Raw genomic sequence first — 26,840 nt, forward strand, 5'->3', positions numbered from 1 at the left:
TAATACTTATCGAGCACCTTGTGTATGCCAGGTGCTCATTCATGGCCCTGAGGGGACAGCTGTGAATGAGGCAGAGGTGGCTGTCCTTGAGGACATTATGTTCTAGTGGCGAGACAGTAAACAAGTAAACATATCGGCAAAACAAGACGGTTTTAGCATAAGTGTAATGAAGAAAATGATACAGGGCGCTGTCCTAGACCGAGGAAGCCACAATTTTTTTTTTCTTGCCTTGCTGCACGGCATAGGGGATGGAACCTGTGCCCCCTGCAGTGGAAGTGCAGTGCCTTAACCACTGGACTGCCAGGGAAGTCCCAAGGGAGGAAGCCACTTTTAATGGGGTGGTCAGGAAAAGTTTCACTGAGAAGGTGGCCTTTGAGAACCGAGACCTGAATGAGTCAGGCATGAAGAAGGCAGCGGGAGAGATTAGGAAAGGGCAACAGCAGGTGCAAAGGTCCTGAGGTGGAAACCAGCTTGACTTGTTCGGGGTACAGGGGAAAGTGGAATGGCTGGGACAGAGTGAGCGGGAGACAAATAACTGGTGAGGTGGGGAGGCAGGCAGGACTGGCTTTTGCAGGGCCTCATGGGCAAGATCCAGGAGTTTGGAATGTGTGCTGGGTATGATGGGAGGTTGTTGGGGGTTCTAAGCTGGCGAGGGTCCCAACTGACCCTTTACAAAGCTCCCTCCAGCTGCTGTGGGGAGAATGGGCTAGAAGTAAGGAGTGGGAAGTCCTTGCAGGCATCGAGGTGGCGATGAGGGTGAAGGTGGGGTCCGGGATGCTATTTCGTGTGGATCCGATAGGTCAAGGGTGATTCCTGGGATTTGGGCTTCAGAGATTGGTGGCGGTGAGGTGGTTTCCTGCGCTGGGGGATGCAGGGGAGGAACAGGGTGTTTTGGAGGGTGGGGCTGGGGAACCAGGAGTTTCACTTCGGACGTGGTAGTGTTCAGAGTCTATTAATCACCCAAGTGGGAGACATCAAATAGGCAGATGGATATTCGGGGCTGCAGCTCAGTGGAGGGTCTGGGTGGGAGCTGGAAGTTGTAAGTTTTCAGGAAGAGGATGGACTGGTGGGGCTGCCGCCCTCGAGAGCTCACGGGGTGACATGAGGCGGCTGATGTGAGGGTGCAGTGCTAGCAAATGCTGGTGTTGGAGTAGGTTGTGATTTCCAAAATGCTTTGAGAATGATAATATTCCTCAGGCCTCAAAACAACCCAGTGAAGAGTTAGACATTATTACTCCCATTTTATAGATGACAAAACTGAGCCCTGAGAGAAATGACTCAGTTAAAAAGGACTGCCCTTTACGGAGGACCACGTCAGTGAACCAGGGATCAGACTAAACGTTCTACACCTGTTGTCTCATTTAATCCTTTAACAGCTCCATGAGGTAAGAATTATTGAGGTGTCACCTGAGGAAGTTGAGGCTTAAAGAGGGTAAGGAACTGCCCATGGTCTCACGGTGTGTAAGGGACAGAGTCAGGTGTCTGGCCATCTCCAGAGCCCAGGTGGTTCCAGGACACCGTGCACTGTCACCCTATACAGTAAGGCCCAGAGAGACAGCTGGCTTCCTCCAAGTCACACAGCAAGAAGCAGGCACGGGAATTCCCTGGCGGTCCAGTCGTTAAGGCTACGCGCTTTCACTGCCAAGGGCCCGGGTTCAATCCCTGGTGGGGAACTAAGATCCCCAAAGATCCCACAAAACAAAAACAAACAAAGAAAAAAAAAAAAGCAGGCACGATGGCCAGGACTCTAGCCCTCACGGTTCTCGGCTGGAAGGGATCCTTGCACACCGAGGTGACCTTCCCACCCAGTGTGGGAACTCCCTCTGCACCATTCTGGGGGTGCAGTTTCACCCAGCTGACCCCCAGGACGGTGCTCACTGCCTTCCTCCCTAGGCGGTCCCTTCTACAATCAATTGCAAGTAACTTACAGGGTCCCCAGACCCCATCCCTTCCCCACTCTGGACGTCACTCTAGGCTGTCCACGTCTTCGCAGCACACAGTGTCCAGAACTGGTCAAAATTTGCCATATCAGAGACGGCAAGTGAGTGTCGACGTGCATGTCAACACCGTCCCCACTGGGGCTGCGGGAGTGTAGCGTGTGAGGCCAGTCATGGGGGAGAGGGGAGTCGGCCCTGCGCGCTGGAGTGAGGCAGCGCACCTGCACGGCTCTGGGGCCCCAGCGGCCTCTAGTTCCTGCTCAAGGCTGCCTTCTCCCCACCAGGTGGAACCAAGCCCAGTGGGTGATTACACTGCAGTTCACCCATATGAACCCATATGTGTCATATGAACCGCGTGTCTCAGTCTTTCTGCCCCCAGTCTGTGGCCAAGATCCCACCTGTGGCAAAGCACAGCCAGTCTGCCCCCAAACACCACCAGTCCTAAGGGTTACCTTATTCATTCACTGAAAATTCATGGATTGCCCGTTCTATGCCTGCACTGGGGCAGGGGAGTGAAGAGAATATAGCGATGAGCAAGAATTTCTCTCCCCCCTTCTCGGTTTTAATGGGCTGTGCTAGCTCTTCTCACGGGTTAGGGACAGAGCAGACGATCCACTACGGGGCGGGGGTGGGGAGGGGTGGGCCTGCGGAGTGCTGGCATCCCTCCGCCTACTCCAATTTCTCCACCCTGTCTCCGTCCTAACACGCCCCCAAGTGGCTTCAGCTGGTGTGCCGATTCAGATGGCTCTAGGTTGTGGAGAAATGGCGCCTTCTACTGGCTAACCCCAGTCTTTTTTTTGTTTTTGGCTGCGTTGGGTCTTCGTTGCTGCGCGCGGGCTTTCTCTAGTTGTGGCGATAGGGGACTACTCTTTGTTGCGGTGCGCGGGCATCTCATTGCGGTGGCTTCTTTTGTTGCGGAGCTCGGGCTGTAGGCGCGCGGGCTTCAGTAGTTGCGGCATGCGGGCTCAGTACTTCTGACTCATGGGCTTAGTTGCTCCGCGGCATGTGGGATCTTCCCCGACCAGGGCTCGAACCCGTTCTCCTGCATTGGCAGGCAGAGTCTTATCCACTGCGCCACCAGGGAAGTCCCTAACCCCAGTCTTGAGTCAGCTCACTGTTCACCCAGAATCTTCTCTCTTTCTCTCCTTCTTGAATTCCTTTGGTCAACCAGCGTTTGGGGATCATCCACCACACCCAGGCACCTTTCTGCATGAGGGTTACAGTGAGGAATTAGGCAAACAAATCTGTGCCCTCGTGGAGCTGGCACCAACCCTTCTTGAGGAGACAGACAGGAAGCTGATATTGCTATGAGGGAAGGAAAAGAACATATTGTAAGAGAGCGACTAGGGGGGAAAAATCTCCGTGTCAGAGCAGGTGGCCAGAGGAAGCCTCTCTGAGGAAGGAGCATTTGATAACGGCTTAAATGATGATGAGGGGCCAGTCATGTGCAGATCAAGAGCGGCAGCGGTGGGGGGGGGAATAGCATGTGCAAAGGCCCTGAGGTGGGGATTTCTTTCTGGGTTCAGTGGCAGGAGGGAGACCAGTGTGGCTGGATGAGTTAGGGGGTGAGAGAGTCGTGGGAGGTGAGGAAGGCCAGGTCATGCAGGGCCATGGCAAGGAGCTGGGTGTACAATCGATATTACAAATTTGATGAAAAGGGACTTCCCTGGCGGTCCAGTGGTTAGGACTCCACGCTTTCACTGCCAGGGGCCAGGTTCAATCCCTGGTTGGGGAGCTGAGATCCTGCAAGCCACCTCACAGCCAGAAAAAGAAGAAGAAGACAAAATTATAAAACAAGATTAGGTATGGGGGTCTTGGAAGGGTCCACCGTAAATGGCAGGCCTTAAAGCCCCGGCTTCACTCACCGCCCAGGGTCAATCCAAGTGCGGAAGAGAAATAGCCAGGGAGGCCTTCTTGGGTGGGTGGGGAGGGTCTCAAAAGGGAAGGCAGAGTGGATGCAGTTTCAAAGGATATAGAGTAGGATGTCAAACTCCTTAAACTGTATTCTTAGATGATTGGCAGCTAGAGTGAGAAAGCTGAGAGGTCAGGGAGCATCTGGGGACTCTGTCCACTTGCTAAAGCACACGGAGAAAGCAGAGGCCTTTGCAGGTGGACAGGGAACAGCCTGGAACTCTTGCAAGACGAGTGGTTGGAAAAGTAGGGATGCTGGGCATAAGTGACTGCTTAACCGGGCGAGTGGGGGTGGGACACCTGGGTATTTATTCCTTTATTTGGACAAGGTAAATGTTCAAAATTCAAGAGGTACAGAAGGGTTTATAGCGTTGCCAGTTTCTGGTATCGTTTTTTAAGTATAATCTATGCATACCCAAGCAGGTACCAGGGTATAATTTTTTTTTTTTAACACAAACAGTAGCACATCATACCCAGTGTTTTTCCTCTTGAGCTCTCCATTCCACAGGACATCTTGAAGATTGTTCCATATCAGGACAAAGAGTGTCCTCGATCTTTTTGATGAACACATAATATTCTGTCATGAAGATCTACCCTAATTCATTCACCCATCCCCCGCTGCTACACACTCAGCTTGTTCCCACTCTTTTGCTAAAACACTGCTTGCTACCGGGAGTATCCTTCTAGCGAGGACATTCTGCACAACTGCAAGTATATCCCTAAGATAAATTCCTAGAAGTGGAGTGGCTGAGTCAAAGGATATGTGTACTGGTGATTTAATAGACGTTGCCGGATTACCCTCTCACCAGCGATGTGCAAGAACTTTTGTTTCCCCTCACGCCCCAACATAGTGTGTCATGCACTGTCATGAGGTAAAAATAGTATCTCAGTGCAGCTGTAGTGCGTCTGTCTCCAAATTTCCCCGTATTATATGGACACTAGTCGTACCGGATTAGGTTCCACCCCAATATGACCTCATTTTAACGTGATCCCATGCAAAGACTCTATCTCCAAATGACGTCACACTCTGGGGTTCTGGGGGATGGTTATGATTCCAACATATCTTTTTTTTTTGGTGGTGGGTGGGGCGGAACACAATTCAACTCATAGGAGTGCCAGAGAGTTTTCCAAAGTCTCTGTACCGATTTAATCAGCCGCTAGGGGCTGGAGTATTTTAGAGCTATTCCCAGACATGATGTAATTTGCCTTGGGAGTGTTTTAAAAGGAAGACTTGGTCTGATTTACATTTTTAAACGATCCTATTTGTTCTGTGGGAATATAGGACAAGGCAAATATTTCATCAAGAAAGAAAAGGTAAATAAAGAGCGAGCCCTCCTGTGATGACCCATGTAGGGTGCTCCGGCCTCCCGGATGACCTTAGCTCAGGGCTGCACCCAGTGACCCATGCTCCATCCCTCTATGCCTTATGCCAGCCTGCCCTGCGGCGCACCCCTCGGGGCTCGGGCGATGCAGAGGGAAGAGCGGGGCCAGGACTCAGGCTGTCGTTCTGTCCACCCCCCTCCCTGTCAGGACATCCAGCAGCTCCTCCAGCTGCAGCAGCTGGTGCTTGTGCCGGGTCACCACCTCCAGCCACCTGCTCAGTTCCTGCTGCCGCAGGCCCAGCAGAGTCAGCCAGGTAAGGCCCTCACCCCGGATGGCCTCCCCAACGCCTCCACAGATCTCTCTCTGCCCCCCTCACCCTGTGCGATCCCTCTTGTCCCCCCAGGCCTGCTACCGACGCCAAATCTATTCCAGCTACCTCAGCAAACCCAGGGAGCTCTTCTGACCTCCCAGCCCCGGGCAGGGCTGCCCACACAGGTGAGTGGTCCACTGAGTGCGTCAGGCTGTGGCCAGATGGCGTGGAGTGGTGGTCAGTGAGGGTCTCCTCTCCATTTGCTCCCCCCCCCACCAGCCACAGGGGCCAAGATAGGAGTCAGGAGCCTTGGGGCCCAGCGCTGCTCTGCTACTAATTTGCTGTGGGACCCCAGGCAAGCCACTTTCCCTGTCTGAGTCAGCTTCCTCCTCCACGGAATGAGGGGAGTCAGCCAGACCAGTGGCTCTTAACCCTTGCAGGCACATGGACTCCTTTGAGAATCTGATGGATTATTTGAATCCGACCCCCACTGCCCCCAAATGCACGTGTGCACAAACACAAAACTTCAGGGGGTTCACAGGCCTTTAGGGCATGAATGCCTCAGATCTCTTCCAGCACTCCAAATGGGGGGCGTTCCCTGAGGCTCTGTTGGGTACTAGTTCGTGTCCCTTTCCCAGACCAGAGACTGCAAACAAGGGCCCACACTCATTTAAAAATCGAGTTAGTTGTCAACAAAATTCCCGGAAAACACCAGATTCCCAGCTTCTTTTGACAAGCCAGAAGCTCTGGGAAGGCTGGATCTGCGTACACATGGCGTGAGCTCAGGCCCCCTCCTGGAAGGCGTGAGTTCTTCAGGCTGCCTTGGTGTCCTCCTGCCTGGTCCCCATGGCCTTTCTTGAAGTTTGCTGCCTGGGTTCTAAACTTTTTTTTTTTTTCTTTTTTCCTGGCCGCGCCTTGGGGCTTGAGGGATCTTAGTTCCCCAACCAGGGATCAAACTCACGCCCCCTGCAGTAGAAGTGTGGAGTCCTAACCCCGGACCACCAGGGAATTCCCACTGGGTCCTAAACTTTAATCATAATTTTTCATGATTATGGATTTTAAAGTTCCCTCCTACCTATTTTTTAAAACAGCCCTTTTAAAAAATATATGGGGGGCTTCCCTGGTGGCGCAGTGGTTGAGAGTCCGCTTGCCGAGGCAGGGGACACGGGTTCGTGCCCCGGTCCGGGAAGATCCCACATGCCGCGGAGCGGCTGGGCCCGTGAGCCATGGCTGCTGAGCCTGCGTGTCTGGAGCCTGTGCTCCACAACGGGAGAGGCCACAACAGTGAGAGGCCCGCGTACCGCAAAAAAATAAATAAAATAAAATTTAAAAAATATATGAACTGTTTCAAAAAACCCCAAAAGTTAATTAATTTATTAATTTATTTATTTTTGGCTGCATTGGGTCTTCACTGCTGTGCGCAAGGCTACTCTTAGTTGCGGTGCGCGGGCTTCTCATTGCGGTGGCTTCTCTTGTTGCGGAGCATGGGCTCTAGGCGCGCGGGCTTCAGTAGTCGTGGCACGCGGGCTCAGTAGTTGTGACTCACGGGTTTAGTTGCTCCACGGCGTGTGGGATCTTCCCGGACCAGGGCTCGAACCCGAGTTCCCAGCATTGGCAGGCGGATTCTTAACCACTGCGCCACCAGGGAAGTCTGCAAAACCTGTCTTGGCCTGATGCCAGGCGGCGTGTGACTTTTCTTTATCCCTCTTGTGTGCTACTTGTGCTTTGCTGACAGCTGTTGATATGTCCGAATATGGGGTGATGCCTTGACTCTAATGGTGGAGGTTCACATTATCTATGATATATGCCCCATGTAGGCTTTCTAAAATCTGAAAAAATTCTGAATTCCAAAACACATCTGGTCCCAGGGTTTTGGATAACGGATCAAGGACTTGTGCGTCCAACATCCCTGTACCCACCACCTACTTAGATGTTTTATTTTTAGGGAAATGAAGCATTCCAGAGAGAACTGTTGCTTCCTTGTAAATTCCCCCAGTCACCCTCCTTGTCTATTTTTAAAAACACTTTTACTTTATTTGCAGCCTACTTACTTTTAACCCGATTCTCCCAACAACCCCATGGGGTAGGTAGAGTAGCCATGATTGTTCCCGTTCTGCAGAGGGGGAAACTGAGGCCCAGGGAGATTAAGAAACTTGCCTGAGTTACCCAGCAATTCGGTAGCAGAGCTGATCCTCGATTCCCTGCCTGAGAGGAGGCTAAAACCACCAGCCCCTCCCCCAGCTTCAGGGAAAGAGCCTTTGGTGAAAGGAGATGGCTGCTCCTTATGAAGCCTGCAGACGGGGAGGAATGTGCAGAGAGTTTCAGGCAGTGAGCGGGCCCTTGTGGGGCAGCAGAATGTCACCTTGATTGGCAATGAGTGTGGAGGGGCCACCTGGGGGTGTGTGGAGGGGAGTCTACAGGAAGAGGCTGGACGGCAGAGAGGGAGGGAGGGAGGGGGGACTGCGCAGCCAATGCTGAGCCCCGTCCTGGTCCTCGGTCCTGCATCCCACCCACCTGCCCACCCCACCAGGCCGTGACCCGCCCCACGCTGCCCGACCCGCACCTCTCGCACCCGCAGCCCCCCAAATGCTTGGAGCCACCATCCCATCCCGAGGAGCCCAGTGACCTGGAGGAGCTGGAGCAGTTCGCTCGCACCTTCAAGCAACGCCGCATCAAGCTGGGCTTCACGCAGGTCTGGGGCCACCCGGCAGGACAGGCGGTGGGCGTGGGGTGACAGGGCGGTGTGACCAGCTGGTGGCCGGGGTGTTGGGCCCTAGTCATCTAGTGGGCGGGGTAGAGAGCGTAGCCATATGGTAGGCGGGGTGAGGGGCGTGACCGGCAGGTGGGCAGGGGGAGGGAGCGTAGCTGCCTAGTGGGCGGGGTGAAGGGGGGCATAGTCACCTGGTGGGCGGGGTGGGGTGTGGCCAGATGGTGGGCGGGGCTGAGCCCTTTGCCCGGCTCTGAACGCAGCCCCATCCCTGCCCCACTGGCCCAGGGTGACGTGGGTCTGGCCATGGGCAAGCTCTACGGCAACGACTTCAGCCAGACGACCATCTCCCGCTTCGAGGCCCTCAACCTGAGCTTCAAGAACATGTGCAAACTCAAGCCTCTCCTGGAGAAGTGGCTCAACGACGCAGGTGGGACTTGGGCTGGGGGCTCCCGGGCGGGCTGCGGGCGGCGGGCCGGGGGAAGCGCCCTCTCATGACCCCGTCTCCTCCTGGACACAGAGACTATGTCTGTGGACTCAAGCCTGCCCAGTCCCAACCAGCTGAGCAGTCCCAGCCTGGGTTTCGACGGGCTCCCCGGCCGGAGACGCAAGAAGAGGACCAGCATCGAGACAAACGTCCGCTTCGCCTTAGAGAAGAGTTTTCTAGCGGTGAGGCCCCACCCTCCCGGGCAGTCCTGAGGGCTGGCGGGAGGAGGGGCCCCGGGCTAACGAGCCCTCTGCCCGCAGAACCAGAAGCCTACCTCAGAGGAGATCCTGCTGATCGCAGAGCAGCTGCACATGGAGAAGGAGGTGATCCGCGTCTGGTTCTGCAACCGGCGCCAGAAGGAAAAACGCATCAACCCCTGCAGCGCGGCCCCCATGCTGCCCAGCCCGGGCAAGCCAGCCAGCTACAGCCCCCATCTGGTACCAAGAGCCCCTCGAGGGGTGGGGCCACAAAGCTCTGGCACACCCTCGCCTCCTGGCAGGCGCCTCGTGTGAAGCACAACCTACCCGGTTGGCCACAGTTCCTAGAACAGAGGCAGGGAGAGTCACCCTTGGGAACAGGCTGTCACAGCGGTGGGGCACAGTCACACAGAGAAACACCGTTTCCAGGGAACTGTGGTCTTACATGGGGGATACAAGCACCCACCGACACACACTGACGTAGCCAAACACAGAGTTATCACAGGACGTAGCCACACGGGGATGGATACTAGGTAAAGGATACAGGCATCCCCCCTCACACAGGTTCACGACCACACAGATGCTGGCAGGGAGATCATTATACCCCTGGGTGTGCACTCAGGTCCACAGCCTGCTCGAGATCAGACACACTGGGACATCCCTTTATTCCATCTAGTGTGGAAAGGGTTGTGACACTACAGAGAGCAGCAAGGGGCCCAGAGGAGCCCCCTTCCCCAATGACGTAAAGGGAGGGATCATCTAAGCTGAGTCATAAGGACAAGAGTCAGTCACGTGAAGGACAGGCAAAGGGATCTACGTGCATGAAGACCTAGAAGCCAGAGTGCCGAGCCCAATTTGAGGAACTCCAGTGCGGTTTAGAGCTGGAATGATTATTTATGAATGAGTATGGGGGTAGGGTGGGGGATGGGCAGGGGCCAGACACCAGTCAAATGCTGAAGGGGCTTGAACTTGAACCGTAGGCAGTGAGGCGCTAAGGATGAGTTTTGAGCCCGGGAGGGACTGGGTCACTCTTAGAGTGAGGCTTCTGGGGTTGATGGAGGATGAGACTGGAGGCAGGGAGGCTAAGAAGGAGGCTGGTGGGTGGTCCCAGAAAATCAAGCAGTATAACGTATCAACACTGTGATGCAGAGACACACCTTATCCTCATAACCCACCCCACCCCCTAGCCTCACGAGCATGTGTGCTTGCGCGCTCTCACATATACACACACACACACTTCAGACCTGCAACTGGACAGTGTCAGAGGAGAGGCAGGGAACGACTGACTCCTGTCTGTGCCCCGGGATCACCTAGGGTAAACGTGACGAAAGCTGATGGAAAGCGCTTGGCATGATACAAACAGCCTTGCAGCCAGAGCCCCCTTTCTCCGTCTTGGAGGCAGAGGTGTGGGGGTTGTAACCACAGCGAGCACCATGGGAGCTGCTGGAAGACAGTGGCCTAACCGTGCCTTCTTTCCTCTCTCCCCAGGTCACGCCCCAAGGGGGCGCCGGGACCCTGCCGTTGTCCCAAGCTTCCAGCAGTCTGAGCACAACAGGTCAGTGAGGGCAGAGGATGGTGAGGGGAATTGGGAGAACACAGCGCGGGCCCGAGCTCAAGGTTCTCAAGCGGTTCAGGGCACCCCTAGGCCTCAAGGCTGAGCCTGGAGGTCGGGAGGCGGGGCAGGGAAGGGGAGAGGGCAGCCTCACCCCCCCCTGCCAGAGCAGCTCAGGCTTCATCTGCTCCACGATTTCATGTGAGAAAAGCACGGGGTTGATAAAGGTGATGTATTTGGGTTCTCTTTCTGGCATTTATGAACTGTGTGAACTCCAGAAGTGACCTTACTTCTCTGAGCCTCAGTTATAAAATTATTGTGAATATAACATACATACAGAAGCTATATCCATGAATATATACACAGAAGAGTGTGTACGTGTGTGTGTGTACACACACACACACACACACACTCACACACACTTTTGTACCCAAAGCCCTCCTTTGCCCCTTCCTGGGGTAGGGCATGTATAACACCATATGTAAGAATAATATAAAAACAGACGCCATATTTCCCCTCCCCAGGTTAAGAACTAATAAGTGGAAGTTTATAAAGTAATAAGGGTGTGCCTAGCACTGGTCTAAACTCTTTATAAAGAATATTGACCCACTTAATCTTCACACCCATTTTATAAGATAGGTTCCATTATCTGCCCCATTTTCCAGATGAGGGAACTGAAGGTCAGAGAGATGAAGGTGCTCACCTGAAGGCACAGCTGGGACGTCCCAGGGCCGGGAATTGCTGTCCTGGGTGTCTGGTCTCAGTCTGGGCTCAGAGCCCTCTCAGCCCCAGTGTGCGCGGCCACACGCCCGTGCCTGGCCTCTAGAGGGAGCCATAGGGCTCTGTCTTCTGGGAACCCTTGGTTCTTTGTACAGAGGGGCCCAGAGGTGAGATTCCGGGCTGGATAAGCAGGGTGTGAGCACGCTCCTGGCATAGGGCACAGGCTCGGTGGGAGGCAGCTGCTCTACTGCGATTACTGTCACCGTGGCAGAGGCACAAAGAAATGGCTGTGAGAAGAAAGGGCAGGAGGCCTAAGTGTGTTCTGACTGAGGAGATGCCGCGGGACGGGGCAGGGAAGACAGCAGGCGTCGACCTCAGTGGAGGACGAGTGGAAGCTGAAGTCTCCATCTCTCTGTCTCTCTCTGGCAGTTACTACCTTATCCTCAGCTGTGGGGACCCTCCACCCCAGCCGGACAGCTGGAGGGGGTGGGGCCGGGGGCGGGGCCGCGCCCCCCCTCAATTCCATCCCCTCTGTCACTCCCCCACCCCCGGCCACCACCAACAGCACAAATCCCAGCCCTCAAGGCAGCCACTCGGCTATCGGCTTGTCGGGCCTGAACCCCAGCACGGGGTAAGTGGGCAGCTGCAGGTAGGAGGCTGTGGGGAGAAGCAGGGCCGCTGCTGCTTCCAGGGTGGGGAGCTGCGCCCCCAGTTCTGTGGGAGGGTCTCTGCCCCCGCTAATGCCTCTGCTTTGCCTCTTGCAGAAGCACAATGGTGGGGTTGAGCTCCGGGCTGAGTCCAGCCCTCATGAGCAACAACCCTTTGGCCACTATCCAAGGTGCGTGCTCCCGCATGTCACTCCCCTCGCCACCAGCCCTGTCCCCCAGGGCCTCGAGCCCCCATCCCATTCCTGCTCCAGCCATGCCATCCTGCCCCTGCACACTGCATCGCTCGCCTCTTCATACCCATCTCACCTTTGGGGAAGGTGTGAGGGGTGCTGATGGGGGTCCGTGGGTCAGACGGGAAGACGGGGCACTGCGGGTGGGACGCCGGAAGGCGCCCCCAGCCCAGCCTCTCTCTCTCCCCGCCAGCCCTGGCCTCTGGTGGAACCCTGCCCCTTACCAGCCTTGACAGCAGCGGGAACCTGGTGCTGGGGGCGGCTGGCGCGGCCCCAGGGAGTCCGGGCCTGGTGACCTCGTCACTCTTCTTGAACCACGCCGGGCTGCCCCTGCTCAGCGCCCCGCCTGGTGTGGGCCTGGTCTCGGCAGCCGCGGCGGCCGTGGCGGCCTCCATCTCCAGCAAGTCTCCTGGCCTCTCCTCGTCCTCGTCCTCGTCCTCGTCGTCCTCCTCCACTTGCAGTGAGGCGGCAGCACAGACCCCTGGAGGCCCAGGGGGGCCCGAGGTAGGGTCCAAGCCTGAGTGAGGGCCCGCCACGCCTCCCCTCCTCCTCCTCTGACCCCCGCCTCCGTCCCCCACCTGGGAAGAGGGCGAGGAGGCCATTGGTGGGGATGCAGAGGGTCCTCGGAGCAGGAGTGACGAGGGAGGAAAGACCAAAAAACAAGAAACAAAAAACAACCAACCAAAAAGAAAGAAAGAAAGAAAAGAAAGAAAGAAAGAAAAGAAACCAACCAACAGAAAAAAGAAAACCAAAAATAATCACAAAGAAACCAGCTGCCCCAAAGGAACAAGAGGTGAAAAACAAACATTAAAAAAAAAAAAAAAAGAAAACCAAAAACAAACAAAAAATCCCTCACCAAACCGAACAAACCAAAAACCAGTCTCGAGCCAGACCTCAGTGTGCTCACCCTCACTGCTACGACACCAAATAAGAACCCCAGCCAGGGGCGGAGAAGCCTCGGCGGGGCGGACACGCGGGCCCCTGGCTGCGGGGCGAAGCCTCCCGCTGCGTGTGGCGTGGGCAGAGAAGGAAAAAGAGAATGTACCAGCCTCCCAGCCGCAGCCCTCAGTCCTGGGCCAGCCAAGGCAGGGAGGGCACAGCCTGGGGCTGATGGGGTGGGCTCAGAACCACCCGCCAAATATTCCTTTCCAGAAGGTGAAAGAGAAAGGGCCTGAACAACTTTACACCAAATATTCAGTAGCTTCATCCAAAGGATGTACAGAATTTTTAGCGTTGTGCTCAACAGAATGTGTCCCTGTCATGTGTCCCCCCTCTCGCCCGGCCCCCAGCTCTCCCTGCCCGGGCAGGGGGGTCTCGCTTTAACCTCCTCCCTCCCCCAGCCAGGGGAGAGTTCAGGGGAAGGCCTCGGCTGACTTTTCACCCCTTGTACCTCCCCCTTTTTCCCTTTGAAGGGTGGGCTAGGCCGTTTTGCCAAGTTCTAGCTCTCACATGTCCCCCCTCAACCCTGTCACCCTCCTCTGCTCTGGAATCTCCCCCCCATCCCTAGTCCGAGGGAAGGTGGAAGCTTCAGGCAAGAGAGGATGAGGTGAGGGCTTTCAAGTTGTCTTTTTTTCCATCCTCGTCTGTCAGTTTCCCTGAAAAAAAAAAAAAATTCATATTCCAGTGCCTATCCGTGGGATCCTTCACGTTCTTTGACATTGACCAGAAACCAAAAAGAGAACTCACCTCGCTCTTCCCACCCTGTGCCCCTCCGATACTGGCAGATGCCTCTTCCTCTCCCCTCACACACATGCACACACGCACGCACCCCAGTGGTGGGGTTCCTCGAGATGGCGTCCCCATCAGGGTCCGTGTGGCAGGGACAGTGCCGTGACCTGTGGCCCCCATCCGAGAGGGCGCTGTGGTGGCCACCACTCCCACAAGACCTCCCTCAAGTCTTGGCTGGACCCTGTGTTTGCCCAGCCCTGGACACATCTCGACGGACAGAGGAGAGACGCTGCTGGGAGCCACGTTGCCCTCCTGCTGTTGTGGAGGCCAACAAAGTTCTGAACCAAAAAAAACAAAAACAAAAAACCAAACAATAAATTAAAACTAGAAAAAAAAAGAATTTATAGATATATATATATTTAAGGGAAAGAAGACGAGGACTCTTCAAAGGATACGAAGGAGCCGCGAGGGGGAGCCAAGCCCCTGCACCAGTGGTCCAGGCCCTTGGTCCCCGAGGCGGATGGAAGGACAGATGCTTCTTTCTCTTCACAAATACCTCATGGACGTCGTCTTCGGGAAAGCCGGACGGGGGCGGCTGGGGCAGGGCCTGTCCCTCAGCCAGGGTGGATGGAAGCGGGTGGGCAGGGCTGAGAGAGGGTGTCAGGGACAGGGGTGAAGAGCCCCGAGCTCCCCGCCCCCCCAATCAACTGAAAAAGCTTTAAAAAAAAAAACAGGAAAAAAAGGAATAAGAAAGCAAAAAAGAATGGACGAAGGAAAACTAACAAACTTTCGGGTGGTTTGATTCCTCCTTTGAGTTCTTCTTCTGTTCTCTGCAGTCTGTCCTCTTCCCTCTGTCTCCTCCTTTCTCTTGGTCTGTCTCTCCCTCTTCCTTCCCTCCGCTTTCACCTCTCTTAATCTCCTTCTTTCTGTGTCTCTCCTCAAACCAAAGTGTTGCTGTGAAGGACGCGAGCCATTGAAATCAGAGTGGCCCCCGCCCCTCGCCGGGCAGGAGCAGAGGGAGGGGAGAGCCCCGGGAGATGGGCAGTCGCCGGACACTTCCGAGGAGAGGCAGACAGAGCCTCAGACACCACCCCGGGCCCCGAGGCCTCAGCGTTCTCTTTCTTGCCTCCCTTCTCCCACTCGGGAAATGAAACTGTTGGGCTGGGACATGGAGGCAGCAGAGGCTCAGCTGTTTCAGGGGTCTCGGGGTGCCTTGTCTGGGCAGTGGTGGAGTGGCTGCCCCTCCCACCCTGGCACCGATGGGGCCTGGCCTGCCGTCGACCCATCCTCGCCAGAATGTAAGCATCTCCGCTGAACCGACTCCCTGCCCTTACCCTACCTCTGAGTTTGTCCATTTTTATTTCCTGAAGAGAAGGGACTGGCTAGAGGGCCTGGGCCCCAGCCCAAGGGTGGAGAGGGGGCCAAGGGCTCCTGAACAGATAGGAAGGACATTTGAGCAGAGCCAAGTGAAAGGAATTACAACCAAAAACCCCTCTGAGAAGACAGGCAGCATGGAAGGCATGGTGGAGATGACTCAAACAAAAACTATGATTCTAGACCAAAAAAAAGGAAAAAAAGAAAAAAAAAAAAAAAAGAAAGAAAAAAAGGAAAAAAAAAGAAAAAAGAAAAAGAAAAAAAAAAGGAAAGAAAATCCAGGACTCACCACCACCCACTTCATCCTGCTTCCTCTCCATCAAGTCCTGCCACCTGGGACCTTCCTCCACCCCAGTGTGGGAGGAGCGGGGCAGAGGGGAGAGGAGGAAGCAGGGGGCAGGGATGGGGCTGATGCCCTGACATTGGTGGAGGGACCCCTGTGCAGCCGGGGTGGTGGGGACCCTCCCCGTCTGACCCCCATAACTGGGAAAAGAAAAACAAGAAAAAAAGAAAATTCCTGGAAGGGGGAAAAATAACCAAATCCCAAGCTTTAACTACAGCTGTGAAACCAAATATTGGGAAGGGGGTGGGAGGGAGGGAGGGGCAAGTGCGCCCCAGGTCTCCCCCCTGGGCCCCCTCCCCCGAGGACTCGAGATAAGGCACCAAATACCTCATAGAACTTTAATGTTAAAAAATGGAAACCAAATATCGTTGGCTGGGGGCCAGCCAGGGCAAGGGGCCGGGGGCCTGGGGAGCCAGGGTTGGGAAGGTGATGGGGGAGTTCATGCCCCCCAACCCCCTCTGCCCCTTTCACTCCAGTCCCCCACCCCGTCTCGACTCCGGGAAACAAAACTATCTCATCGTTTTTATTTTGTGGTCTGTACAGAGCCTGTGTCCGTGTGTCTGTGTGCGAGCGAGAGAGTTGGGGGGCTGGGGAACTTTACATGGGGTTGGGGAAGGAGACCCCAGGCTGGGTTCTGGGCTAGGTGAGATGTCTGAGGTGGGGGGCCAGGGGCCTGGGCTAGAAAGGATGATGAATGGGTTGGAGAAAGTGGAAGCCCTCTGAATTTCTCCTCCCCAACCCTGACCTCCTACTGGAGGGAGGGACAGAGACTGGGTCTACCTAATGGTGGGCCTTTTAATTGTGCCAAAAAAAAAAAAAAAAATGCCAGTAACTAAAACACCTCTCTCTGTTCTCTTCTGGGAGGGTGGGGGTGGAAGTGGGAGGGAGGGCTGGGGGAGGGTAAGTACGGGTCAGTGGAGATGAGGAACCCAAGCCTCTGTATGGATTGGGGCTAAGATCAGAAGGGGTAGTAAGGCTGTGAGTTTCCCGCACACCTCCTCCCTGGGGAAGGCCAAGAGAGGGTCTCCAAGCCCTGCACCCTGGGAAGATGGGGTAAGGGACTAGCCACGTAGTGGGGGACCTCTTGAACTGGCTAGATTTCCCCCCCTACCCAAATCCCAGGGTGCCTCTCTCTCCCTTTAGCCCAGGGTAGGGGGAACTGAATGAGAGAGAGAGTGAGACAGACTGAGCAAGATTGAGACACGCGGGCCCCCACTGGCCTCTGAGTGGGAAAGGCAAGTGCGAGAGATAAAGGCCTCCAAGAGAAAAAAGAAACAAACCAAAGATTTAACCATTAAAAAAAAAAAAAAAACCCACAGACAACTCCGCTACCTTTTTATATGTTGGAAAAAAAAGTGAAAAAAATTTAAAAATAAAAATTAAAAAAAATACACAAAAACTCCAAGCCGCAGTTCCTTCATGCGGTTTGAACTTTGACCTCAGCAGTCTCCAAAGCAAGATGACGATGAGAAAGGTGAACAAAAAAAAGAAAAAATAATGTATATTTTTAAGTATTTGTCCTTGAGATGTTAACTCCTTGTTAAACAAACACAAAAAGGAGAGAAAAATCCAGAGAGAATTGTTGCTGGGACGGAGACAACTATTTACTATGTCTGTGACCCCTCCCCTCTGCCTCACCCTCCTCTCCTCTTCCCTTTCCTCTATCCCTGCTGCCCCTCCCCCAGCCTGTCCCCCAAGCCCAGGGGCTCAGTATTTATTTATTTATATAATTGCAGGGTGACTGGGGTCCTCTCTCGACAACTTGTAGAGAGGTCCTTTGAATCATGGTAGGGTGGGGAAGGGGCAAGGAGTCTTTGGAGAAAAGCAGGGGCCTGATCTTTGGTCAGTTCCTCTCTGCTAGCTCCTTTCTGGCTTCTTATCCCACTGCTGCCACCATCTCCTCCCAAATCCAAGGCTCCACTAGGGCAAGGTGACGATCCCACCTTGTAAAGATCCGATTGGCTTGGCCCTTTTTGGGGTGGGTGTCTCTCACCTACTCATTTGAAAGACCAGGTTGGAATGGGGATGGGAAGAGGTGGCAAGTGGTGAGTAAGGGAGACCAAGAAGTGGCATCTGGAAATTGAGTAGGCCCTGGAGGAGACCTGCCTCTCCTCCATTCTCAACAAGTTAGCCCCCCTTTCAGTTCTGTTTGACCCCTGTGTTGGTAGCCCCTCCCTTCCCATCCTGTACCCCCTCCCTGTCTCTTCTCGTGGTAGCGGGTTAGCGTTTCAGTGTTCTTAACTCCAATCTGCTTGTTCATTGTACAATGTGCTTCTTTTAAGGCCCCATTTTTGTAACTTGAGTGTGTCATTCATCTGAACAACATCAAAAAATAAAAAATTAAAAACTGTACAGAGAGAAATACAGCCTCTTCTCCCTTGGTCTCCTCTCTGTCTTGGGAAAGGTGGCGGGGAAATCAGGGTATGGGGTGGGTGTGTGCGTGCTGTGGAGGGGAAGGCTTTACTTCTGTTCAGGGAATGTTCAGAAGTAAGACCTGAGCAATTTTTTTTCACCAATTAAAAAAACAAGCCTCGGGGCTTCCCTGGTGGTGCAGTGGTTAAGAATCCGCCTGCCAATGCAGGGGACACAGGTTCGAGCCCTGGTCTGGGAAGATCCCACATGCCGCGGAGAAACTAAGCCCATGCGCCACAACTACTGAGCCTCTGCTCTAGAGCCCGTGAGCCACAACTACTGAGCCTGTGCTCTAGAGCCCATGCTCTGCAACAAGAGAAGCCACCACAATGAGAAGCCCGAGCACCACAACGAAGAGTAGCCCCTGCTCTCCGCAACTAGAGAAAGCCTGCACACAGCAATGAAGACCCAATGCAGCCAAAAAAAAAAAAAAAAGAAAGAAAAGAAAAAAACAAGCCTTGGAACTTAGAACGAATTCAAATTCCTGAATTTAAATCTCAGTTCTGCCATTTTATATGACCTTCAACATGTGAACTTGTGTCCACATCTGTAACACAGAGACAATATGTAGCCTGTGGGGTTGTAAGAATTAAATGAGATGGCGTAGGTGCTTAGGACAGATCTCCAGCACGCTGGCTTCAATAAATGAGAACTATGAGAAATGCAGGAAACAAGTGAGTAGTTCCCTACCTCCATCCACAGAGGACTAACAAGACCCTTTACAAAGAGTTGACTTTGAAGTTGTCTGGTGGTACAAGATACACACCTGACTTCTTTTTCAGAACATTAGGTCTCTCATTCGCTCAAATTTTTGTGCTCATCTCGACTAAGTCATTTGGCAGGAACAACCGTTCCACAGGCCAGACCACGGGCTGATCCCCAGGACCTCACTGCTGAAAATCTGAAATGGTGTCAATAACTGTGTGTTCTCACTGCTGTCAGGTCTTCTTGTCACTGTTCCATGCTCTAACGTATGCCTGGCACACAGGTGCTGGGATTCTGCAAATTCAATAGTAAGGGATAGGGGAACAGGAGAAAGGAAACGAGTAGGAGAGGATTTGATCATTTCGAAAGAGAAAATATATTAGTACTGCACCGTTTTGGCAAGAGAGAAAAAAAAAAGTACTTCTCCAACTCTCCAGCCAAGTCAGTAGGGATGGGGCAGTGGGATGTTGGGCTGGAGGTTCAGAGTAGTACCCGGAGGAAGGTCATTTGTTCCAGCCCCCTGACTGTAGGGGGTGCAGTCAGAACCATACAGACCCAAAAGGTCTTTGGCACCCAGGCCAGCCTGTGACAAGCACAGATGCCACACCTGAGAGCACTCTGGAGCTGAACTAGGCATCCGCCTGTAGCCTTGTAAACGTGCTCAGCTGCTCTACAGGGTCTCCCCTGTACAGTCATACTTGGGCCTCATATCATCAAGAACATATTGTCACTAGAGGACCACTGTTCTGTCCCCTTGACAGTTCTGCTTAAGCAGCTTCCACATCCAACTAAAACCAAGCAATGCAAGGTTCTTTTTAGTGGGGTCTGCAAGTCACCTGCATCCGAATTGGTGTGTTCAAAACACAGATGCCTAGGTCTCACCAAGACATGCTTGCTGGATCCAAATCTCTGGGGAAATTGCCTAACACACATGAAAGTTCAAGAACCTTTGCCTGTCCGACGCAAATCCCAGCATCCAAGAAGGGTCTGATTAGTGCGATCTTTTTTAGGAGAGTGGTCCAACTGAGGACCACGGAAGTTTTGGTAGGGTGACGGTGAACAATGGCTTGTTCATAAACATGTTTGCACACATAAACTTTTCTCAGGGTGGGAGTCTAAAGTTTTCATTAGAGGCTCTAAAAAGGAACCACAATAGAGGGTGATCCCCTCCACTGTCACCCAGCTGCTTCTCTGCTGAAAGCATCTTTATCTTGGGGTCAACCAGGGTTGACCCTCAGGGTTTTTTCCTCCATTCCTGTCCCTTGATTCAGCCTGATTTTTATCTGGTTTTGCAAAGATAAATCCTCCAATTGTTCTAAGCATTTATTTGATATGACTTTCTGGATGTTACAGCTCTTCCTGAAAGGAGGCAGTCTGAGAATGAATCTTCACCTGTGGATTAAGGGGCTCTGGCATGCTGGGCTAAGATGGCTCGAGTCCTTTCTGCAGGGTATGAGGTTACTGAAAGATGGTGCCCACGATCAACACACTCTGGTCGAAAACAACTGCTTAACATATTAAGCGCTCTACTTCATTAGGAGCTGTCGAGATATCAAAAGGCTGAGTGGTGGTTTACCTTTTTAAAAATGAAGAGAAGCATAAGCTCCAGTGCCCACAGAGGGCTACAGGATTGCTGAAGGGAGTCGAGAGTAAGGGAGAGGCTGAGTGGGCTGCTCTCAGGCCTCCCTTTCCCCTCGTTTCAATGCGAACAGCTTCCCTTTACCTCTCATTTACTAGGATTCCGATAAGAATTCTAACAAAAAGACTACAGTAACCTTGGGGGGGGGGTTATTTTTCTTGGAGTGTGGCTCTTAAGAGAAAAGACTAGCATAGGAGCCGAGCATTTCCACCAGTCACACATTCACCGTATCCTCTCTCCACTGCCCTCCCCCAAGTATGGAGAAGGCAGAAGAGTGTAGAGGAATGCGTATAGGTGATTAAACCAAATCAAACTACACTGAAATTCAAGCTCTGCCCTATCTAGTTTGAATGACCTTGGGCAAGTCACTTCACCGCTTTTGACTTCAGATTCCTTTCCTACAAAACGTTCTCTTCATGGGATCAGTGTGAAGATCATTCCCAAAAATGTAGGAAAATACTTGAGACAAATTGGGCATTCAAACATCAGTCAGCTACCCCAACCACCCCTCTCCCCACAACCAACATCCGTGGGCTGAGCCAGAGGCCAGCTCCAGGTGGGTGTCAGAGCACCTCCCCTTGTGAGGCTTCCTACCCCCAGAGACTGTTACTCAGAATCTTTTCCAATCCCACAGCTGGATCTTGTCCCAGAAGCCACCTCCTCTACTGCCCCGGAGATCGTGCCCTTCCGAGACCTGCGTTCGCCTTCAGGGATGCATAGTGAGAAAATCAGATGGCCTTGGAGGAGAAGGCTCACGTCAGGCCAGAGAGAAGGGGACAGGGGTGGTGAGAACCTGAAGATTTTCCTAAATGTTCCTGCCACCAGCAGAAACAGCTTCAGGCTTTTCTATGGGGCTGTGGGGACCTCTAGTGGCAAGAGAACCATGCTGGCCCCATCTACTACCACAGTGAAGTCCCGGCTCCCTGAAAGCCATGCCCACGGACTCTAGGTCCTCCTTAGTTTCCGTTTACTGAGCTCCACTACTTGCCAGGCCCTGTTCTAGGCACTGGGAATGCAGCCATGAAAAGTCAGACCCAAGAACCTGGGGCTCACAGCTCCCAAATTCCACCACCCCACACGGCCAGGCCAGACAAAAGCACATAAATGTCCAACTCAGTCTTTATTGACCATTTCACCTTGGGGCCAACAGGTGTGTGTGTGGGCGGGGGCACCTTTATGCACATCAAGGACCCTAGAGCACCCCCCTCAGAAGAAAGAATAAATCCAGTTACAGAACTTACGTGGCAGTTGAGAGGGGTGGAAAAGGGGCACAGTATGTACAGAGACTTAAGGGGATGGTAGAGAAAGCTCTTCAGCAAGAGGGCATGGTGGTGCTGAAGAGGGACACGAGGCAGGGTCAGCCACTGATCTGGACGCCCTCAGCCTCAGCCAGAGGGTAGATCTCAATGGCCTCCACCAGGGGCAGGGCTTCCACTGCAGTCTCCATCACAGCCAGGCCGACGGCAGCCTCTGCCTCTGCCAGCTGCTGCCGCACAGCTGCCTGATGCTGCTGCTGGTGGGTCTTGCGGTGCTTCCATAGGTTGGAGAAGGAGCGGTAGCTCTTGCCACAATCGGGGCAGGAGTAGGGCCGCTCACCCGTGTGAATGCGGCGATGTTCTGCCAGGCGCATGGAGATGGCAAAGGCTTTACCACACACTTCACAGGCGAACGGCCGCTCCCCTGTGTGCAGGCGGCGGTGGTCCTTCAGGTGGGTACTCTGACGGAAGGCCTTGCCACAGTCTGGACACGGGTACGGCCGCTCGCCTGTGTGGATGCGCCGGTGTACCTGCAGTGACGTCTCCGTGCTGAACAGCTTCTTGCACTCGCTGCACTCCAGGCCACGGCGTCGGGCAGGGGCCGCAGGGGCCGCAGGTGCCATGCCTCCAAGGGTCGTTGGGGAGGCCACTGGTGTGCGAGCAGCCCGTGGGGCCCGAGGGGCCGGAGGCTCCTTGGCCAGGACCTCCCCAGGCCCAGCAGCTGCGTGGGCTGCCTCGTGGGCCTGCAGCCGAGCAGCTGAGCCCACTTTCTTGCCACAGGTGCCACACTCGAAGCGCCGCGGGGCCTGGGCAGCGGCAGCTGCACAGCGGTGCTCATGCAGCCGCAGCGAGGAAGGGAAGGCAGCACCACAGGACGAGCAGCGGTGGGGCTGGCGCCCGGCATGGGCCACAAGCTGGTGAACCTCCAGCAGCCGTCGCAACAAGAAGGAGCGGGGGCACTCGCGACACTTGTAGGGGTACTCGCCCGTGTGGTGGTAGCGGTGCATGAGCAGGCGGTAGGGGCGGTGAAAACGCACTCCGCACTCCTGGCAGCGGTAGGGGAAGTGCTGGGCATGCACCAGGCGGTGCTGTCTCAGGGTGGAGCTCTGTGTGAAAGCCTTGCCGCAGTCCCCACACCGGTAGGGTCGCTCCCCTGTGTGTGTGAGCCGGTGGCGGGCCAGGTTGGCGGGTGAGTTGAAAGGCTTGGAGCAGTCTGGGCAGGGGAAGGGCCGTTCACCTGTGTGTGTGCGCAGGTGGTTACGCACGTGAGACTTCTTCTTGAACATCTTGCCGCAGATGCTACACTTATGGCGCCGTTCCAGCCGGTGCACAAAACGCTGGTGCCGTGTCAGTTGCAACGCCTTGCCAAATTCACGGCTGCACAGGAGGCAGCGGTAGGTGCCTGGGGCAGCAGGCCCTGCTGGGCTCTCCTCAGCAGCTGGGGGCTCCGGGGCCTCTGGCTCTCCAGTCTCTGCTGGGGCTGGCTCAGGGAAGCCAATGACAGGCTCCTCCGGTGGGGCTGGTGTTGTGGGCAGAGGGACACCCCCAACCCCATGGGTACGCCGGTGATAAAGGAACTTGGTGAGGTTGACAAAGGTCTTTCCACATGGACACGAATGCAGAGGATTTGGGGTGTGGGCTCGCCGGTGGGCCAGGAGGAGGGCCTCTGTGCCAAAGGCCAGGCCACAGTCCACACACAGGAAATGAGACTCGCTGCTGTGGTCTCCGAGGTGCTGGTCCAGACTGGAAGGGCTGGGGAAGACACGACTGCACAGGGGGCACTTAAAGACACCCTCCCGGTGACTCCGCAGGTGCTGCTGCAGCTGGTGAGGTGAGAGAAAGAGCTGGTCACAGGCTGAGCAGAAGAGCTCCTGGGTGGCTGCCCCGCCTGGCTCTCCACTGTTGTTCCTCCGTGCCCTGCGCCCCCGGCGATCGCGTCCAATGGCTTCACCGTTGCGCAGCTCATAACTGTGGTCAGAGGATGGCAGGGGGTCAGGCTGAGACACAGGCACCTCTGCAGGTGATGGGGTCAGAGTCTCCTGCTGCAAGGCAGGCTCCTCAGACTCTGGGGCGGGAGCCGGGAAGTGGGTGGCCTGATGCTCCAGGAAGTCGCCTGGCAGCTGGAAGAGCTGCGAGCACTCAGAACACTTGTAGAGGAGCAGCTCCACCTCAGTCACCACCTCGGTGGTGGCAGCGGCAGAGGGGACAGCTGCCCCTTCCCCACCCTCTTCTGCCTTGCGGTATGAGTGCTCCACAGCCACGCGGGCCTGGCCCACGGGGGACCCCAGGACAACTGGGGACCCCAGGACAACTGGAGCCGGAGGCTTGGTGGGAGTGGCCCTGAGGTGCGTCTGCCGGTGGTTCAGCCAGAGCTCCTGGCTGGCGAAGAGAGCCTTGCAATCCACACACTCATAGTGGATGGTACTGGCGCTCAGGGGGGGCGCCTTGGGTGGTGGCTCAGCTGGCGCTGCCTCCTGGGGCGCCATCATCTTCAGGTGCAGCTCCTGGTGTTCCAGGAGCTGGCTGGGTGACATCAGCAGCTGCCCACACTCCAGGCACTGGTACTGGCTCTCCTGCACTAGGGTCTGATAGAGGCCCGTGCCAGAAGCTGCCTCTGTGGCCACAGTGACTCCAGGGTCGGCCACACCCACCAGCTCAAAGTGCTGCTGGGGCACGTGGGAGTTCTGATGCATGAGCACCTCCTCCAGGGATCCATACAGCTGGTTGCACTCAGAGCAGACATAGCGGTGCTCAATGTATAGGACTGTCTCCTCTGACTCCTCAGTCATGACGGCGGCAAGACCCTGGGCTGGGAGAAGTGGGGACAAATTGTATCTAAGCCACTGCTTCCTCAGTCCTTCCCAGGGAAAATTCTTTCCCTTTATCATTTCCCTACCAAAATCCTAGATCAATTTCCCCATCTAACTTCTTGCTTCCATATTTCCACTCCCTAACAATCCTTCCTCTCTTGAACACACAAGAGCACCAAGCACAAAACCTTCCCCGCAGTCCGTTCCCAGTGAATCTGCCCAAATCTCACCTCTGCATCAACTAGCATTAAACTCCACCTACCAGATCCTTGCAACCTGTCCAATCTCTCATTCTCATGCCTCACAGCTGGCCCAAAGCCCCAGCCCATCACACAGGACCCTCTCCAGTCAGATTTCCTTCCACTGACTCTTCTTACCAACATACTACCCCATCCCTACCCCCAACTGCCGGGGAGAGTCCTCACACAGGCCTGAACCACCCACTGTTCAGAGCTTCACTCCTCCTCTGCTCCCACCCCCAGGTTCTCCATCTGTTTTTACACCCTGACCACTCAAACTGCCCCAGGGCCCTGCCACTTTCGGCACCCTCTCATGGTGCAACCCTCCTCCTTTGTACACAGCTTGTCACCCGCTAACTTTCTCCCTTTGATGCCCAGGTTCCTCACATCAATAAACTTTTCTCACATTGGCCTAACCCATCTCCACACGCAGACCTTTTCCAAACCTTAACCACTTCCCCGTGATCCCCAGATCCCCCTCTTCAAATTATTTAACTCCCTCTACAAATCAAGGCCCTCTCCCACAACCCTAAGGGCCTATCCAGGACACCCAAACCCATCTTCACAAAAGCCTAATCCTTTCTTCACATTCAGACCCTTCCCACCACCCTAACTCATGTTTCCAGGGCACCCAGACACCCTTCACATTAATCACCTACCTCTTCTGTGCACTGAGACATCATCTACAATTCTCTCTGGGGTACCCAGACCCCCTCTTCATACTGATTTAAACCCTCCTTCTTTATAGACAACCACCCTAGACCATTCAGGGATTCCCAGAACCTCTCTTCACATATTCTTCTTTGCAAAAAAGACCCCTCCCACCCTAACCCATTCTTGGGATACCCAGACCCCTCTTCTTTACAAAAAGACCCACCCTCACCCTAACCCATTCTAGGGACAGACTCCCCCCACCTCACATTATTAGCCTAAACTTTTCTTCTTTGCAAAAAGACCCCCTTCCTCCCCACCCCAACCCATTCTAGGGATGCCCAGACAACATTCTTCGTATCAACCTAAACCCCTCTTATTTGCAAAAAGACCCAACCCCACCCTAACCCATTCCAGGGATGCTCAGACCCCCTCTTCATATCAAAATTCCTCTTTTCCACAAAAAGATCCCACACATACTCTATTACAATCCAAGGATATACAGACTATACTTCATAATGGCTTAAACTCCTTTCCCACATACCCCTCCCACTGTCCAAATCTCATTAAGAATACCGTGAAACCCCCTCTTAGGCAAAACCCCTCCTACCACCACCCTAACCCTGATAGATAGCCAGACCCCTCTTCCTCACACCCAGGGCCCTCTGACCATCCTACTACCCTGCGGCTACCCAGACCTCCCCAGCGTAACACACAGATCTCTCTCACCACCCTAACCCCCTCCAGGGATCCCCAATTCCTACTCTTCACCTTGACCTAATTCCTAGTACTTTTCAGAAAGACCATTTCTCCTCAAGTTATTCTAGGGATACCCAGACGCCAGTTTCACTTAACATAACATAAAACATAACCCTTCTTTGCACAGAGACCCCTCTCAACCCATTCCAAGGGTACCCAACGCGCCCCCCCCCCACTGTGGTTTAACTCTTCACATTAATGTAACCCCATTCTTCACACCGGGACCTCTCCCTCAGCTCTAACTCTCCCCTCTAGGCACATCCATTTCCTGATATCTTTTCACACCAAGACCCCTCTCATTGGCCTAACTCTCCAGGAATAACTAGAGTTTCTCTTTACGGTAACTTAACCACCTCTGTTCTCACGGCCTAAACCCCTCCCTGGGCACCCTACTGCCCTCTAACCGTCCACCCTCCTTAGGTCCTGGACTGTCCCAGCGCCCAGCCCTTTGCCGCGTACTCCCAGGAGCCTTGGAGACCCTCCCGGGGGCAGCTCTAACGCCTCCCTTACCACCCAGGTCCCTGCCAGCCCCCAGCCCAAGCCCCGTCCCTCCTCGTCCTTCCCAGGACTCTGGCCCCTTTCCCACCCGCCACCCCGGCCCGGGCCCCGCCCAGCTTCCCGCGCGCCCCGCGGGCCGTTGGTACCGCTCCGCCCTCATCTCCCGGCGCGCGCCCCCCTCCGGCCCTCAGTGCGCAGGCGAGGTGACGAGTGGAGACCGCGGGGGGAGGGTGGGGAGCCCGGCCGGCCTTCACACGCCCGCCCGCACTTACCCGCCTCAGCCGTCTCGCACCCCCCGGGCCCCGGCCCGGGCCGCAGCTCCCCTCGCGCGGCCACCCTAGCGCTACGCCCTCTCTAGCTCCCGCCGTCTCCTCTCGCCTGCTCCGCAGCCTCGCTCTCGCCCCCAATCACCCTCAGGAACGCCCCTCCCACCTTCCTCGTCGG

At 54.8% G+C, this 26,840-nt stretch overlaps 2 protein-coding genes across 5 annotated transcripts in view; one reads left to right on the plus strand and one right to left on the minus strand.

The window, feature by feature from the left end:
- Positions 1-14,164, plus strand: part of POU2F2 (POU class 2 homeobox 2) — a 31,295-nt gene extending 17,131 nt beyond the window's left edge. The window contains exons 6-15 of one of the 3 annotated variants that reach the window (XM_079908131.1): positions 5,379-5,484; positions 5,575-5,666; positions 8,060-8,173; positions 8,477-8,618; positions 8,709-8,857; positions 8,936-9,112; positions 10,361-10,427; positions 11,574-11,775; positions 11,909-11,982; positions 12,236-14,164. In XM_079908131.1, the coding sequence (XP_079764257.1) occupies positions 5,379-5,484; positions 5,575-5,666; positions 8,060-8,173; positions 8,477-8,618; positions 8,709-8,857; positions 8,936-9,112; positions 10,361-10,427; positions 11,574-11,775; positions 11,909-11,982; positions 12,236-12,567 (1,455 nt within the window). In that variant the 3' untranslated portion in view covers positions 12,568-14,164. Of the gene's footprint in view, positions 1-5,378; positions 5,485-5,574; positions 5,667-8,011; positions 8,174-8,476; positions 8,619-8,708; positions 8,858-8,935; positions 9,113-10,360; positions 10,428-11,573; positions 11,776-11,908; positions 11,983-12,235 lie in introns of all 3 variants that reach the window. The other 2 variants (XM_079908130.1, XM_079908132.1) reach the window with 2 other exon arrangements.
- Positions 14,165-21,286: 7,122 nt separating this feature from the next.
- Positions 21,287-26,827, minus strand: ZNF574 (zinc finger protein 574). Of its 2 annotated transcripts, none has more exons than XM_079907544.1 (2): positions 26,669-26,827; positions 21,287-24,248 (listed from the first exon to the last, which is right to left on the minus strand). In XM_079907544.1, the coding sequence occupies exon 2, from the start codon at positions 24,226-24,228 to the stop codon at positions 21,541-21,543; it is 2,688 nt and encodes an 895-aa protein (XP_079763670.1). In that variant the 5' UTR covers positions 24,229-24,248; positions 26,669-26,827; the 3' UTR covers positions 21,287-21,540. The 2 variants fall into 2 exon arrangements, with proteins under 2 accessions (XP_079763670.1, XP_079763671.1); XM_079907545.1 differs by lacking the exon at positions 26,669-26,827 and adding an exon at positions 25,148-25,281.
- Positions 26,828-26,840: the final 13 nt, after the last annotated feature.

This window comes from Stenella coeruleoalba, assembly GCF_951394435.1.
Source record: "Stenella coeruleoalba genome assembly, chromosome: 20".
Taxonomy (NCBI): Eukaryota; Metazoa; Chordata; class Mammalia; order Artiodactyla; family Delphinidae; genus Stenella; species Stenella coeruleoalba.

What these genes read in the sequence shown, in the direction of transcription:
- ZNF574 (XM_079907544.1), bottom strand. Translation starts at nt 24,228, where the DNA reads ATGACTGAGGAGTCAGAGGAGACAGTCCTATACATTGAGCACCGCTAT.